Source organism: Chionomys nivalis, chromosome 5 (genome assembly GCF_950005125.1).
Source record: "Chionomys nivalis chromosome 5, mChiNiv1.1, whole genome shotgun sequence".
Lineage (NCBI taxonomy): Eukaryota > Metazoa > Chordata > Mammalia > Rodentia > Cricetidae > Chionomys > Chionomys nivalis.
In genome coordinates, this window is record NC_080090.1 from 93,379,433 (window position 1) to 93,395,719 (window position 16,287).

Consider the following 16,287-nt stretch of genomic DNA (forward strand, 5'->3'; position numbering starts at 1 on the left):
CAGACAGACAGTTGGTAGACACACAGTTTAGGTAGATTCTAGAGATAGATGATAGACACATGCATAACTTGTTTCTTCTTTCCAGTCTGTAATTTTTGCTTGTGAGTCCAGCCTTTAATGACTGAGCCATCTCTCCAGCTCCCACTTTCTTTATTTTAAAGCTTTTATATTTGTATTGTCTCAGTCAGAGTTACTACTGCTGTGATAAAACACCGGGATCAAATCCAGCTGGCGAGGAAAGGGTTTACAGCTTACACTTCCATATCACTGTTCTTCATTGAAGGAAGCCCTGAACTCACACAGGACTGGAAGCTGGAGGCAGGAGTTGATGCAGAGCCCATGAAGGACTGCTGTTTGCTGGCTTGCTCCTCGTGACTTGCTAAGCCTGCTATCTTACAGATCCCAAGACCACCAACCCAGGGATGGCACCACCCACAATGGACTGGGACCTTCAGCATCAATTACTAATTAAGAAAATGTCTTCAGGCTTGCCTAAAGCTTGACCTTATGGAGGCATTTTCTTAATTCAGTCTCCCTCCTCTCTGGTGGCTTTAGCTGGGTCAAACTGACATAAAACTAGCCACTACGTGTATATATTGCATACTGAGCATGTGTCAGAATCACACTGTGAGCTTGCTTAGAACAGGTGGCACGGACCCAGATTCCCCATCTAGTGGGTCTGGGTGAACACCATGAAATTGCATTTCCAACAGGCTCCTTGGTATTCCAGTGGTTGGTGCTAGTCTGGAATGTGAACTCTGAGAACTATTGTCATGGGCTGATAGTGTGTGTGTGGTATGTCTGTATGTGGTGTGTGCTGTGTATGTGTGGTATGTCTGTATGTGCTGTGTGGTATGTTGTAGTGTGTGTGCCATGTGCGTGTGTGCAGCATGTGTGTCATATATGTGGGGTGTGTGATGTATATATGGTATATGTGGTGTGTGTATGTGTGTGTATGGCGTATGTGGTGTGTGGAATGTGTATGTGGTATAGTGTGTGGTATGTATGTGTGTGGTGTGTATAGGTATAGTGAGGTGTGTATGTGGTGTGTGTATGTATGTGTGTGTGGTGTGTATAGGTGTGGTGTGTGTGTCTATGTGTGTGTGGTGTGTATGTGGTATGGTGTGTATGTATGTGTGTGTGGTGGGTGGAATGTGTATGTGTGTGGTGGTGTGTATGTGTGTGTGGTGTGGTGTGTATGTGGTGTGGTGTATATATGTGTATGTGTGTGTGTGTGTGTGTGCGTGCGTGCACATCTGTGTGAATGTTGTCCTATTGACTTTCCTTAGGGTTATTCACAGACGGGTGATCACGTGTTCACAGCAGCACTTACCAATGACTGTGCCACTGAAGACGATGCACATGAAGCAGGGCTATATGTCTAGAGCTGTAAGGTGCTGTGTTTCTAGATTTTCCTCAGTGCATGTATAATGTCCGCCTACCACCACTCACACCTGAAGAGGGATGGACGGTCATGGCACTCAGATTGTCTCCCTCTAGGGCCTCTGATTAACCCACTTCACCATGTAGCCTTAAGCATCCAAACCTTCCATCTGCCCCGCACTAGCTTTCCTGGTAAAGAGCCACACAGACCAGGTAGACAGAGGCGAGGAAAACGCTTGTGGTTCTTGAGAAAGAGCAACACACACATCCGGGTGACGAGGAACTGCGCTGCAGACTCCTTATCTACCTTAACGGAAATGTGTACTCACATTTGGTGATGGAGGCAAACATTCACTCTCCAAGCCATTTCCTACTCGCCGCCCATTGCTAATAGCGTGCCATGTAATGTAGGGGGCAGGGATCAAAGGCTTAAAACTGGGCAGAACATGAAAAAGCACTTGCTTGAGTTCTTCCTGAATATGGAATCATTGTCTGTGGATCAGCCCCTCACCATGGTTTCCAGGCAACCATTTAAGATTGAAAACCTGTTCTATAAATAATACTTCAGCACACTGAGTAAGTAAATAGGCACTAATTCAAGGCAGATGCCCAGATCTTCCCATGAAATGACCCCACTCTCCATTACAGAGAAACCCCAGGCACTGGCCCTTGGAACACTAAAGGCATCCACTTAGGTCTCTCTTCTCTTTTCCTGTTGGGCACTTAGCATTTAAGAGCCTACAGGTCTTGACTGAGTTTGTCGGCCTTCATCAGTTTCCTTGTGGCATTTGTAAGTGCAGTATAATTGTATGGGGTGTAGGCTGGACGGTAGAAGGAACTGCATGTATTCAAAATGGTTTGGCAAATCATTGAAATGGAAGATTTGGTTAAAAATTTTTTTTTAAAAAAATCATAATATTTGTATCCTTTTTTTAATGTAAGGGGATACGTCCAACCAATAGAAAGAATAAAAGCCCCATATTTAGCCAAACTGACTTCAGAATTCTCTCTCTCTCTCTCTGCTGTGCAGGGAAGCCACATCCAAGTGACCATCAGGCTAAGCCTTGTTTCTGATCTTGTTTTCCTAGAAAAGTGAGTTTTGTTAGCAGTATTGTGTGTTTCCAAATAGCTACAGAAAAGGGTTTTGACTTCTTGCTACAGTGACTAAAGTTTGAGTTGATGGGCATACTAAGTATCGTGTGTGTGTGTGTGTGTGTGTGTGTGTGTGTGTGTGTGTGTGTGTGTGTTCTAGAGAGTCGTTCCTCTGGCACTGTCCTTGTTTGGGTTGCTTTTGATTTGGGGTATGTTTTTCTCTAAATACAGGCTCTCACTGGCCTGGGACTCGCCAAGTAGGCTGGGATGGCTGACTAAGGAGCTCAGAGAGTGTCCTTTCTCTGCTTCCACTTAGATTACTAGTGTGTGCCCCCCACATCCATTTCTTTTAGGTTGGTTCTGAGGATCAAACGCAGGTCCTTATGCTTGCAAGGATGTAATACACTGAGTAGGCCATCTCCCCAGCCCAAGACTTCATGATTGGACTATTTATCACACATCCTATACAAGTGTGAAAAATACACTATGTGCTTGGTATAAGTAAGATTATTATATATCAACTAAAATGAAATAAAACTTGTAAAGTAATATATGGGCCAAAAAGCTAAAGCAAAATGAAATGTTTACCTCGTAGCCATGAAATGGCTGAAGAATCTGTTAAGTGTCTCTGTCTGAGACATATATTTTAATAAAAATGCTATCATATATTAAACTCCCCTTTGCAGCCTTTCCTTGTGGTTGGTGGGATCCTGTCTCAAAGTAGAAAAGTTGATAGAAAGTGCTTTTGAGATTTAACCACTTGCACTCTTTTCGTTGTCTCTGGTGTCCCTGCCTCCCTTTGTCCTCACCCTGCCCTGAACACACTCATGCTTACAAGAGAACCTACAAAGATTGCCTAGTATAACTGCAGCATTTTATGAAGTCCTTGGGGGTATTAAGAACATCTCGTAAATTCCTGGGAATAGGTATGGCTAGAATCTTCTGGAAGGGGAGGGTCACTAAACTGTAGACCTGTTTCTTGGTTTTTATGCCTCTGGCCATTCTGGAATCTTCAGTCAACGACTCGGCCCACTTTTTCAAATATCTTAGGTGCCTACAAGGGACAAAATTCAAACATGACAATCTTCTTAACAAGCTTAATATGTTCTTAAATTTTATGGCAATTTAAGGGATTTTATGCCTTTTTCTCCCCCGAATGACTGTATCACCTGGCTGAAACTCAATCTGTATCCCTTTTAGAAAAAGTACAAGGAATATTTATTAAAAAAACAGAGGGCTTTGAACCTTTGATAAAGAAAAATACGACACTTTACCTGAACAAATTTCAAATGGATCCATTTAAAATGAATTAAGTGGCACTTAACTGGTTTGCAAATTGAGATCTATTTATCTCAGTAAAATGATTAAAGTCTTGATTTATCCCTAAAATTAGCTTTATTATTGCATTTAATTACACTGAAAGATTGTTAAGGACTTGTAGGTTCCCTCTATCCCTTTAAACTGTACTTTATTCAGACAATAATTGAATATCAGATAGGATAAATTGATTTTTTCCAAAGAATTATGTTTCTAATATTTTCCTCCTTTTTATTGCAGGAGCTGAAACAAGTCGAAGAAACAAAGGAAGATCCTGAGAATAGATTATCTGAAATTTCCCTGGAGTCGTTCAATAAATTTAACAGCAATACTGTGATTTTATTAGAACCAGAGAAGTCTCCAAGCAAGGTTAAAGGACAAAAGGAAGAGAAAGGCAAAAAGATAGATGTGTCATCGAGTAACTCTGCGAGGCCTGGCATGGACAATGTGGAGTCTCTGAGTGACTCTCTGTATGACAGCTTCTCTTCTTGTGCAAGTCAGGCTTCCCATGATGCCTAGGGGAGCACCCATCAGTGATGTCTGGGCTCTGTGCACTAAGAAAACAGCCACAGAGCGGGATATGGGGAGCACTAACTCCAGAGGAGATGACAGCAGCCAACGCACCAGAGTTTACTCCCCTAGTGGACTGATAGAGATCGCCGCTACTTACTGTGTTTCGTGAGGATTAAAAGCAAAATATGATAGAAAATTCTCAACATTTGCACTTTTTTTTGTGTATGTGTATAAAAGCTGTAAATTTGGGGGAAAGAGAAATTATATTTGTAGGTGGAGAAAGATAGCAATAAAAAGTGTTGGCGCCATGCTCTTGAAATGATGTATTAAGTTTTAGAAGTTGATAATATATTTTTTAAAAAAAGCTCCAACTAAGGATTTTGTGAAGTTAATCACCCCGGTCTTCAAAATTATTTGCATATACACTGTGTCGATCTAAACGTGGGGCCTGCAGAAAAGCCAGAGGATTGAGGTCATCACTGCCCCCAAAAGTCTCATTTTGATTGAAAATCTGAATGGTGGTCCAATGTCCAAATCGTCACTGGAAAGACTTAAGTAGCGATGACATGGGTGGCATCTGCAGTTCTTCTGCGAATGCGGAATGGAGCGAATCTCAGCAGGCTTCACCCAAGCCTCTCCATCCTCTCCACTCTAGTTCTCTACAACTCTGAGTGTTTGTTGATTTTTTTTTATCTCCCTGTTTTTTTTTTTTATTAAAATCTGGGTACTCTATTTGTCATATTCACTTTATAAAAAAATCAATGGTTGGTGCTATGAACGTTTCTTACTTTTTAATATCCTTTTCTATTAAAGACTGTTCATATGTGAGGATAAATTCTATTTTAAAGGTTATGTGTATTTTTTCTAGACACGAACTATTTATAATTCCTTCTGTACAGAAGCCAGCAGCCCAGGCAGAGTAGAGCTATGTTTAGGATTTGTGCAGTCGCCTTAGCACTCTTGTATCTTTATAGAGTATTGTATGACCAGTGTTATTTTATGTGTGCAATTTGTTGTATTTGAATTTCGTTATCTTAAATTCAAATTGTGTAAAGCATCTTTGTCTTTCAGACCTTAAAAATCCTTTTGTTTCATTTTATTTCTGAATAAAAGTCCTCTCCCACCCTCTAAGAGCAGAAAAGAACTTTGTTCAAGGAGCGATTGGTTCAATGATTATCTTAATCGCGTCCCGAACTTGCTCTGTGGATAGGTTCCCTGAAGGAATAAATAAACCGGCCCTTTTGCTCCTGTAATAGTAATTCGAACAATTGTTAAGATCCACACTGCAGACAAGCAAGTAATGGTCACAGCATCTCTGTCTCCCCAAGGAGTTAACCAGCTAGAAATGTAAGGAAAGGGGTGGGGATGGGGAGAATGAGCCCGAGGCAGCTATGGACCCGATCTCTGCAGAGAAATTACAAGAAAGTCATTTATGCCCCTTCCAGACCTGCTCTGCTAGCAGTGTAGGAAAATAAATGACCAGAGCCCAGCCTGAGAGCACTTCCCCTTGGGAGGCTTCACAGAAGAGAGGTGACGCTTACCCACGGGTTTCCACTGAGGCTCCCAAATCCGGGGTGGGGGATGGAAACGCGCGGGGTTGGGGGCGGGGGCACCAAGAGCTTCGGTCGCCAGCTCTTTGCAGAGCACAGCCTTCTGCAAAGCTCCGCCAGGAAGGAAAAATAGCACCGTGGTGTCCCGGGAATATGCAAGGTGGGTCGCCTGGAATTGTCAGAAAGGAGGGTGGCGTAGGAGGGAGGCAGCGGATGACCAAACCCTAGGCATGCAGAGCCCTATAAGGAGTGTATAATCATAGCTATTTTCTTCCGCGAGTGAAAGAACAACGCACAGATCCCGGTGTCCATTCCCCAGGATAGCTTTTTTTTTTTTTTTTTTCTGGGATAGGCGACCAGGGCATCCTCCAGCGGTGAGAGGATAGTCTGGCCAAGTGAGCCACCTGCGGTAGGGTCACCATTGTAACTCCCAGGCATTGTGCCAGAAGACCGGGCTGACCTGCGATGTGGGTTTTTTCCTAAGAAGAGGCGCAGCTGCACCGGACACCCCAGGGAACTAGCAACCGTGCAACTTTTCCAGGTGCACGGAAATGTCCCTTCATCCTATACCAGCCACCCAGTGTGTGTGTGTGGGGGGGGGTACTACTTAGCACCCCTGGGAGGGAAAAGAGCACCTGGAAGGGAAGGGTATCCCAGTGTGCGGAGACCCCCAGCTTAGCACTTCGATCTCCGAGTTCTCACAGGACAGGTCCTGGCCTGGCAGCACCTGCTGCGCCCTAGTCACCCCTGTATTCCTAACCCCTGAAAAGGACTGCTACTGAGCCCTGCAGGCGCTCTTTTCCAAGGAACTGGAGAAGGTAGGCTAAAAGGGTGGTAGAAGGGGGTGGGGACAGCTGAGAGACAGTCCCAGCCTTCCCCGCCCTCCACCCCCACCACAACTCAGCAGCCGTCACGTGGTACCCAGAGTGGGAGGGGTGGGGGTAGAAGAGGCGAGACTTTTTCGGGTGCTCCGGATCGCCACTAGTTCTTCAAGCCTCGGCAGCCAACTCCTCCAGAGGCGCTGCACTCCGCCCCGGGAAGCGGGAACCTGAGGTGCCAGGGACCAGTCTGTGGGAGCCCGGGGCGCGGGCGATGCGGGCGCCGCGGGCGACACCTGCGGCTCCTCTCGGTGGCAGCCGTCGCCTGGGCAGCAGCAGCAGCAGCGCAAACCTCGGCAGCTACAGTCGCTGCGGCCCGGACAGCCTCCGCTGCTGTCGCCTCTGCTGCGGTCGCGGTCTCTGATGCTCCTGCCCGCTCCCGGCCCTGCCGATCCGGGAGGATGTGGGTTCTCGGCATCGCAGCAACTTTTTGCGGATTGTTCTGGCTTCCAGGTAAGAAGATGGAGAGGCCAGCAGCCTGGCCAGACACGCGCTCATGCCATCTTGCCGCCTGCCTGTCCCTGCTCGAACCCCCAGTGCGCCCAGCTGGGGTCCGCGCTGCTGCGCTGGGGTACCCAGCGGGAGTTTGGTGCTGGAAACTGAGACCCAGAGGCGCCAAACTGGGACTCTCTCCAAGTCCCGCGCTGCAGGAGAGCGGCAGATTGGCGCGACTCTCAGCTGCAGCTGCTTGGGGTGCACAGTCGGGGATGCAGAGCTGGGAGTGGGGAGGGTCTTTGAGCCCGGCGAGCGGGGAAAAGGGGCGACAAACCTCCAACCATCTCAAGTTACCAAGTGTTTGTGACCACCCAAGGGAGCGGCAACGCGTACAGGTGAGCTACACATCGGACAACCTGAGGCTGGGGGCGGGGGACGGCTATCCCAGTTTGAGTTATCTGTGCTTGGCTTATGATCTGTGGGGTGCTAGGAAGGGAACACACTGTGAGCGCTGGGCATGGAGTCCAAAGAGAAGCTCCCAGATCCGAGGAGAGCAATCGGGAAGATATGGTAAGGCTAGATCTAGTCCCTGATCATGGACTCTAAGCGATCAGAGTTTGTTTTTTGGTTTTTGTTTTTTTTTCCCCAACAGGCATGTTTCTTTTAGGGGGGCGAGGGTGGAGAGGTCAAGTCTAAAGCGGCTGTAGTGTAGCGGTCCCGGGGAGGACGCACACACACACACACAAACATACAACGCCCACACACACACCACATACTCTTCCACCCTCAGCAGCTGCCCCACTCTGGTCACCGGAAGAGACTCTGAATTGAAAGACTAAGAGGGCTCAGGGACACTTGGTATCCAGTGCCTCCTTCCAGGTTTCAGGGTGGTCGCTAGGAAGCCTCAGAGCCCCAGCCTATGAATGCTGACTTCTAAGATTAAATAAATAAGCCCGAAAAGTCGTCAACGAATGCAATTATGAATGGTGCCAAAATAGTAATTAACCAATTTGTAACCAATTAGCAATTAGGCTCAGACAGGAGATGAAGTTTGTACTCGGCTACTTTGATCTAGGGTTTGAACTCTCACCCTTCCCTTTGCAACAACTTGTAGAAAGGCTTGACCGGGTGTTACAGGAGCTGTTTGTGTCTAGAGACGGAATTTAGGGTCTCTGACAGGGCTTTATCATGCTTTACCCTGGGAAACCTGTGCCGCCGCCCCCTGCTGGCTTCAGGCACTGCCTGCCCTGCTGAAGATCCGGATGCAGAAGCCAAAAGCCCTTGCTGTCTGGGGCTGTACACGGTGATACTGGCCAGCCAGGGTGTGCTGTATGCAAGCTAGATCTTAACTAGTGCTTCTGAACCCCACTTCATCTGTCCCACAGGGTTGGCGCTGCAAATTCAGTGCTACCAGTGTGAAGAATTCCAGCTGAACAACGACTGCTCATCCCCTGAGTTCATCGTAAATTGCACCGTGAACGTTCAAGACATGTGTCAGAAAGAAGTGATGGAGCAAAGTGCTGGTAAGCTGGACCGCTCTTCCCCCTCCAAGTGCCATCTAGGACTAGGGATGGAGGGTGTTAAATTACAGGAAAAGACACTGACTGACTTAACATATATATATGTGTGCATGAGCTTGTGCACACACACACACACACACCACAGACACCACACATACACACACTGATTAGCACAGATTTACTTTATACAGTTTGGTTCTAAAAAAAACGAAGAGTTGGAAGTTACTTTAACCTCATTAGAGTTAATTACCAAGGTTTCTCCCCAAGGGACTCCAGAGGGGAAGTCATTGTAAATCAGGAGCTCTCTCTCCTCTCCTCTCCTCTCCTCTCCTCTCCTCTCCTCTCCTCTCCTCTCCTCTCCTCTCCTCTCCTCTCCTCTCCTCTCCCCTCCCCTCCTCTCCCCTCCCCTCCCCTCCCCTCCCCTCCCCTCCCCTCCCCTCCCCTCCCTCCCTCCCCCCCTCCCCTTCCCCTTCCCTCCCTCCCTCCCTCCCTCCCTCCCTCCCTCTCTCTCTCTCTCTCTCTCTCTCTCTCTCTCTCTTTCTCCTTTCTCCTTCCTGGGCTAAAAAGCTGATCAGGATGGTAAAAAACAAAATACATTGAGAACTGGTTCCAGCTCCAGCAGCTAGACAGTAGCCTGTGAGCGATGTCAGCCTGAAATATGAAGCTACTCGAAGTTCCCAGAGGTCAGAACTTGAAAAATGTGTTTTGTCATAGCGGCACACCATATTTCTTTGAAGAACACTATAGGATCTTTATTTAATTTTAGAACCAATGCATCAAATTCCAGGCACAAATTGCCAAGATCTTCCCCAGGAAGAATTACCCACCCCCACCCCCAGCATCTTAGCTATTGGCTATCAGAGCAAATTTCCTGGATGTTGTGCAGCTGAAGAAGGGAGTTAGATGGAACAGACATCACTCTAGCTAATAAGTCTTTTGAGAGGTGGAATCCGACCCACCCCAGAGCTAGAATTAAAAGCTTACCCCAAGATGGAACCAGAACATTAAGAAAATAAATGAAGCTATCGCTTTGATTCCAAGGTCAAAAAGAGACTTCTCCATTTAAAGACAGTTGAAAAGGAGGGAAATGCCGTCTTGGGATGGGTTCCATTGAGTGAGCCTTGTTCCTTTTTGTCCAACAAGGTGCCCACAGGGCTCCATGAAGTGATTAGAATAATTGATTCACCTAACCCTCTGGCAAAACAATGCTCAGATGTTAGCACTGAAGACAGCACCTTGGCACAGCAGTTTCCTCGTGGGTAGGGTTTGAAGGTATCTTGTTAATGTCTTAGTTGCTTGGAGAGCTGATTTACCAACTCTCCATAAGACTGGGCTGTGGTATGGGGGGTGTTATTTTTTCGCATGTCTGTGTATGTGTGGTAATCATGTATATGTGCATACATATTCATGTTTGTTGGTACATGAGTATATGTAGGTGTACATCCACACTTCTTTCGGAATGCTATGTGTATGTAGTGTTCCTGCCTATGTAGCTGCTTCTCTGTGTGAGTGGCGACAAGAGGTTGATATCCATGCCTTCCTTGATCACGCTTCATTTTATATAATGAGGCGGAATCTTTTACTTGAACCCAGAACTCACCAATTCTAACTAGACCACTAGTTCTCTGGCTGCTAGAGCTGGGATTTCAAGCAGGCATCTCATTTGCCCAGCTGACCTTTATTTATAAGTGCGCTTGGGATCCGAACTCTCGTTCTTACACTTGCGTGGCAAGCACTTCATCTGCTGAGCCACACCTCCCTAAACCCTTTGTGTGTGGCTTTATAGGCTGTTCTTTGTAATACATTATTGGCTCCAGTGTGGGCCCTTTGTACCAAGATTGCTCTTGTGAGAGAAGTCTAAGATACACTTGCTCTCAAGAATTATGTATTCTCTTCCCAAACCAGCTAGCATGATTTTAGAATCTGGTATTCTGCTATTAAAAACAGTACGACAACACAAAAATTAATGATGATTCTGCAGCTAAGATGGATGTGAATTATTTTTTATGAGTGATATTCTTTGCACTGTATTTTACCTGAGTCTAACGTTTGTTGCTTTTCATGTATTTGCATGAAATAGGTTTAAGGCAGACATGATGGGAGGAGGTAGTAGCAGGCCTTAAGAACTCCCTCAGGATCCTAAGGCCACTGCTTATCGGGGCTTCTGCTTCACACACTGGAATGTGATTGAGAAAAGCAGTTGTCACTCCGAAGCATTCTCAGAAGGGGACATCTATGTATACCCCCAAGATAGCAATCACACACTCCCTTTTTAGGTGCTATTTTTCATCTTGCTTCATCCTCTTCTGAAGACCATATTATAGAAAAGTAGAACGCACCTCATAACTTCTGTATTGCCCACAGAAAGTTTCCAGTTGGTCCTGAAGAAAGTCCCTGGGTTAGGTTGCTTGTTTTCCAGTGGCGTGATCAAGTTGCTTCTTGTCTCCAGACAAGATGTCAGTGACCACAGGGTGCAGGACGTAGGCCACGGGTCTCAATGTGAAGAAAAAATGAAGCTCAAGGCGTGTATGTGTGTTTCTTAGTGTGTGTGTGGCATATGCATGTGTTCTGTGTGTAACCTATACAAGGGTGCACACACTCGTGAAAGGGCAAGTGGGAGACAGGAGGACATCCACCTCTATCTTGTTCCACTTTTTCCCTTAGGACAAGGTCACTCACTGGAGAGCTAGTCTGGCAGCCATCAAGCCTCAGAGATCCTCTTGTCTCGGTTCCCCATAGCACTGGGACTGACAGCATAACATGGCCATACCTAGCTCTTTTTATTTTTTATTTATTTATTTGATGTGGGTGCTGGGATCTGAATTCGGGTCTGAATGCCTGTGCGGCAAGCACTTACTAAACTCAAGTGTTCACAGCTGCAGCCTCAATCTTGATGTCTGAAAAAAAACAAGCGATTAATGAATCCAATGGGGAAACCGGTTATGGGGAATATCTTAGTGTTTGCTCGTCTGTTTCCTTTTGCGGTAACAGCTTAGGCTGGCAAAAGCGACTCAAGGGGGGAGCTTATTTTTAACTGGTAGTTCACGGCACAGTCCAGTCAGCCACTGTAACAGCAGCAGGAGCTGGAGGGAACTGGCCATGCCATGCACACTCAAGAACAGAGCAACACTTGCCAGTGCTCTAGCGGTCACTATCCTCCTTTATTACAATCCAGGAACGCAGTCAGGGATGCAGTCAGGGATGCTCACGACTAAGGTGACTCTGCCCATGTAAAGATACTCCCTGCAGCTATACCCAGAGACCCTGTCTGCTGAATGATTCTAGATTCTGCCACGTTGATACTAACCATTGTAGGTTAGTATACTGGGTGTAAGTGAATTCAAGGCATTTGATGGAAGCCTGACAAAAGTGGTTACTGTTTCCGTTGGTAGTGCTTGTTACTTTTTATTTATTTATTTCGGCAACAGAAAGCAATGTCTTCAGACTGATATCTTGAAGGCACTCCATATTAAATATCATGTAATTGTTATAGACCAGTCCCTTCGATTTTTTTTGCCAACAAGGATGGAGAGCAACTTTGGTTGCTAAGTGATCGCAATATAATAAAATTGTGGCAGCGTGAGTTAACTTTCATTGCATGCACCGGGTATCTGGCTCATCCCTTAGCACGAGCCTGTGGTATCTCATGAAATGTGAGACTCTTCATAATGTGAGCTCACTCTCTTTATAATGCCTGACTTCCTATGATTCAGCCAGTTCGCCTGAGATCCGATTGCTTAGCCAACTTCACACCCTTTACCCCAGAAAGTGAACAGCACTTGTTAAGTGGTCCCATTAAGAATCAAAGTCCTAATTGGTGCTGAGACTCTTGGTGCACCAGAGCTGAAAAGGTCCAGGGTTTCTAACTTAAGAGTACATAGGTGTCTTCCTGGAGTTCTGTTGAACATCACTTGACTGCCCCCAGAAGACGTTCCTTCTGTGCCTCTGTGGTCTAAGCTCTTTTAGAGACCCTGGCATGCTCCACATTGAGTGACTGATCTGGACTACCTTTCTATGTTATAAAGAAACAGAGGAAGAGCTTTACAAAGTTATACGTCTAGTCCTAGTCCACACGGCCGCTGTCACTGTGTGGCTCTTGACATGAGCTTCCCTAGCCAGATGCATTTGCTACAATGTTACCTGCCAGCATCTGACAGAAGGAAATGTACCTTTAAGTACACCCAGGAAGATAGCTGGAGCAGGATCGTAAGGACTGAGATGATTGGTTTGTTTGTTTTATTCTTGTTTTTAAGTCTGTTAAGTTCGTCTGGTGGGCCAAGAAGACGGACAACAAAGTGAACACTGAAAGAATCAGAAAGTCAACATGGAAGGGTTTCAAACTTTTGAATATTGAGTGGGCTGGCATTTTTCAATAGCTACACAAACGCCAAGGCTTTAAACAGACTAAGAAACCTTAATAAACCAAGTGAATCTGATATTAGGCGGTAAAGAAAGACAGTTTCCCTGCCTGCCCCAGACCCCAATACCAGCAATATGATGGGACCAGGTCTTCAGTTGGTTTTTCTGGCTTAAGTGTGCAAACCCAGCTCTTAGAAATTATAAAGATGGTAAATTTAATTTCCACAGAGGTATCCTTAAAATTATGCTTTGCTTATTCTTTAGAGAGGTGCTCCTGTTAAGATCTGAGGCTATTTCTTGGTGCTGTTTTGTTTCATTTCTGGAATAGTAAAGTCTAGGCTGTGGAGAAGAGGTTTCCTTGTCCTTCTTAAATGATGGTTAAATGTTTGTATGAATAATGACTCCTCCACCAGCTCTGCTCTTCATGGGCTGGTGTTTCTAAGCAACGTCCTTGAGAATCACATTTATTTTGCTTATTTATCATTGCATTCCATAAAAATATTTCAAATATTGATTTTCATTTCAGAAGAGGAGCCTCCCCCCAACCTTCCAGTATGAATTTTTAAACCAGGATATAAAGAATACAAATTTGCATTTGTTTGACAGTGCAATCTTGTAATTAGAGTTTTTCCTCTTGACTAGATACCGTGAAAGGGGCATAATTTAATTTTTATAGACTAGCCAATTTCTGCCCTTCCTAAAATATAGCTCTGTCAGTAAGCAAAGTGTTACAGGTTCTCCTAAACCTTATTTAAAAGTTAAATGCAGTATATTGAGAGAAAGTTCATGGTCTGAATCGGTAACCTGATCGATCTCCTCACCCAGCCTTGCAATTCGCATTAATCTATTTGTCTGTTTTGCAATACAAGAGTTACTGATTTACATGCCATCTTGCATCTTCATTATGACTGGAGAAGGAATGGCTGTTTTCCTTTAGGATTAGTTACTTGCTCATTAAGTTAGACAAGGATAGCTCCAGGCTTTGGCTCAGGTCATTTCATGTCTTATTTTCTCACGAGCTAAATGAAGGGATACCAAAAGAGGGATGGATGGACACCTGCTCCTGGTAAAGAGAAAATCAAAGTTTTCTCAAGTCTGACTGTGCTTAATTTTACCAAGTTTCAAAAGTGAGTTCTCGTTTGTACTTGTGGTTTTGTCGGCTCGTCAATTTCACACATCACAGTACAGTTGTCTATGGTTTCTCTTTTTTAAGGTATGCGCAAAAGGGTACTGGGGAGATGGCTCAGTGGGTAAGAACACTCTCCCTTTAAGCATCAGAACCTGAGTTCAGATCCCTACAGCCATGTAAAAATCAGGGCGCTGTGGTGCATGTCTTAAATTCCAGCACTTGGGAGGCAGGGGCAGGTGGGTCTCTGAGTTGTGGACCAGCATGCTCTGTATTGTAAGTTCCAGGACAGCCAGGGTCCTGGTCTCAAAACAGAGAAACAAACAAAAACCTGATGAGGTCACAATGCATGTAGCACTAAAGAGTTTAGACAGATGCAGGAGCTCAATCACAAAACAGCTTCCCTGAAAATATGACATCCAGATTCAGTAAGCAACACTGTTGCTAGGAAATAAGGCAGAAAATTAAATAGAGGACACCCAAGGGCCTCTTCCGGCTTCTATTCATATGCACACAGACACATAGACCCACATACATTCACACACACATGCATACGTATGACTGCACCACACACACACACACACACACACACAAAATGATACATATGCACCCAAACACACAGAGAATGACATATGTATGTGTACTTATATTTTTTTTATCATGCCCTGTGTTTCTTAGCTATACAAAAGCTTTAATTCTTGTTTGTGTGCGTGTGGTGAATGCATGCTCCTATGCTCATATGTTTCTGTAAGTACATGTATGTACAGCTCTTGTGTGAAGGCTAGAAACAACCTTGGGTGTAGTTCCTTAGGCAGCTTCTATTTTTTGTTTGAAGTGGGGTCTCTCATTTGCCTGGTACTTTAATAAATAGGCTAGCCAAGCTGGCATTTAACTTTCCGGGATCTGCTTGTTTCTACCTTACATCTTGTTATCACTGGGGTTGTGTGTGTGTGTGTGTGTGTGTGTGTGTAAGAGAGAGAGAGAGAGAGAGAGAGAGAGAGAGAGAGAGAGAGAGAGAGAGACTGTGCCACAGTGTTCCTGTGGAGATCAGGGCAATCAGTTCTCTCCTTTCAACATTTGGATCGTCAGTAGTCCAATTCAGGTAATAAGACTTGGCCATAAGCCCCTCTTCTGGCTGAGCCCTTCCTCACCCATCCCATCTTTCTCCCTCTTCTTCGGGGGTCCCTATGGTCTTCTTTTAGAAAACCATTGACAGTTCTCTTTTCTTACCGGTAACCTCGGTTTGAATCAGTCAGAAGGATGATAGAGAATACAAATTAACTTGAGGGCAAAACATTTAAAATTTACCCTAGGAGCAGAGAGACAGCTCAGGTATAAAAACACTTGTTCCCAAGTCTGGCTATCCGGATTTGGTTCCTGGAACCCACGTGGTGGAAGTCAAACTTTTAGTTCCTCCACTACAAGGTAAGGAAATACAATAAAATATGTTTAATCACCATAGTTTAACATTAACCAAGGAAACTTACTTAATCGAAAGGAAAATGTTAAAATAAAAAATGACTCCGAGGCTAGGATGATGGTGCAGTTGGCAATGTTCCTGCCTTATAAACGTGAAGACCTGAGTTCAATTCTGAGATTCTATGATTAAAACAACCAACAAAACAAAACCAAAAATGGAACCATTTCTGGTAAGCATAGTGTCAGTTCTGATGTTGTCACCCTGGGACTCGCTGGACAGTCTAGCCCATACTTTGCAAGGCACGACCCAGGCCAGTGAGAGACCTTTTCTCAAGATATAAAGTAGGCAACGTCTGAAGAATGACAGTTGGAGATGTTATAGGACTTTACACACACACACACACACACACACACGGGGGATTCCAATATCAAAACTAAAACAGATATTCACACATGGATATTCACATATACTAATACCAGGCTTAGTAAAGTTAGGAGCAATAAAGGAAGGGCTTCTGTGTTGTGAACATTGACATCCTGCCTCTTTTCCTTCTGGGATGCTAAATAAAACACTTTCTCTTTGGGGTAAGACGTTTTGCCATTCAGTTTGATCACCGCGCTCTCTTCTCCATCCATCTTGATAATGCAGTAGGTAGAGCTGGCTTCTGGGGAGGATTTGCGGGAGAATCTCACAG

At 45.1% G+C, this 16,287-nt stretch overlaps 2 protein-coding genes across 7 annotated transcripts in view; both read left to right on the plus strand.

Annotated features, from left to right (window-relative positions):
* The window catches only part of Nckap5 (NCK associated protein 5), an 843,848-nt gene extending 838,537 nt beyond the window's left edge, over window positions 1-5,311 (plus strand). For 3 of the 4 annotated variants that reach the window (XM_057769610.1, XM_057769611.1, XM_057769612.1), the window contains one exon: window positions 4,033-5,311. In XM_057769610.1, coding sequence (XP_057625593.1) covers window positions 4,033-4,311 — 279 coding nt within the window. In that variant the 3' untranslated portion in view covers window positions 4,312-5,311. The remainder of the gene's footprint in view (window positions 1-4,032) is intronic. The other variant, XM_057769613.1, reaches the window with a different exon arrangement.
* A 607-nt stretch (window positions 5,312-5,918) lies between these two features.
* Lypd1 (LY6/PLAUR domain containing 1) overlaps window positions 5,919-16,287 on the plus strand; it is a 46,411-nt gene continuing 36,042 nt past the window's right edge. The window contains exons 1-5 of one of the 3 annotated variants that reach the window (XM_057770686.1): window positions 5,919-6,015; window positions 6,208-7,186; window positions 7,545-7,563; window positions 7,659-7,738; window positions 8,554-8,691. In XM_057770686.1, the coding sequence (XP_057626669.1) occupies window positions 7,135-7,186; window positions 7,545-7,563; window positions 7,659-7,738; window positions 8,554-8,691 (289 nt within the window). In that variant the 5' untranslated portion in view covers window positions 5,919-6,015; window positions 6,208-7,134. The remainder of the gene's footprint in view (window positions 6,016-6,207; window positions 7,187-7,544; window positions 7,564-7,658; window positions 7,739-8,553; window positions 8,692-16,287) is intronic. The other 2 variants (XM_057770687.1, XM_057770688.1) reach the window with 2 other exon arrangements.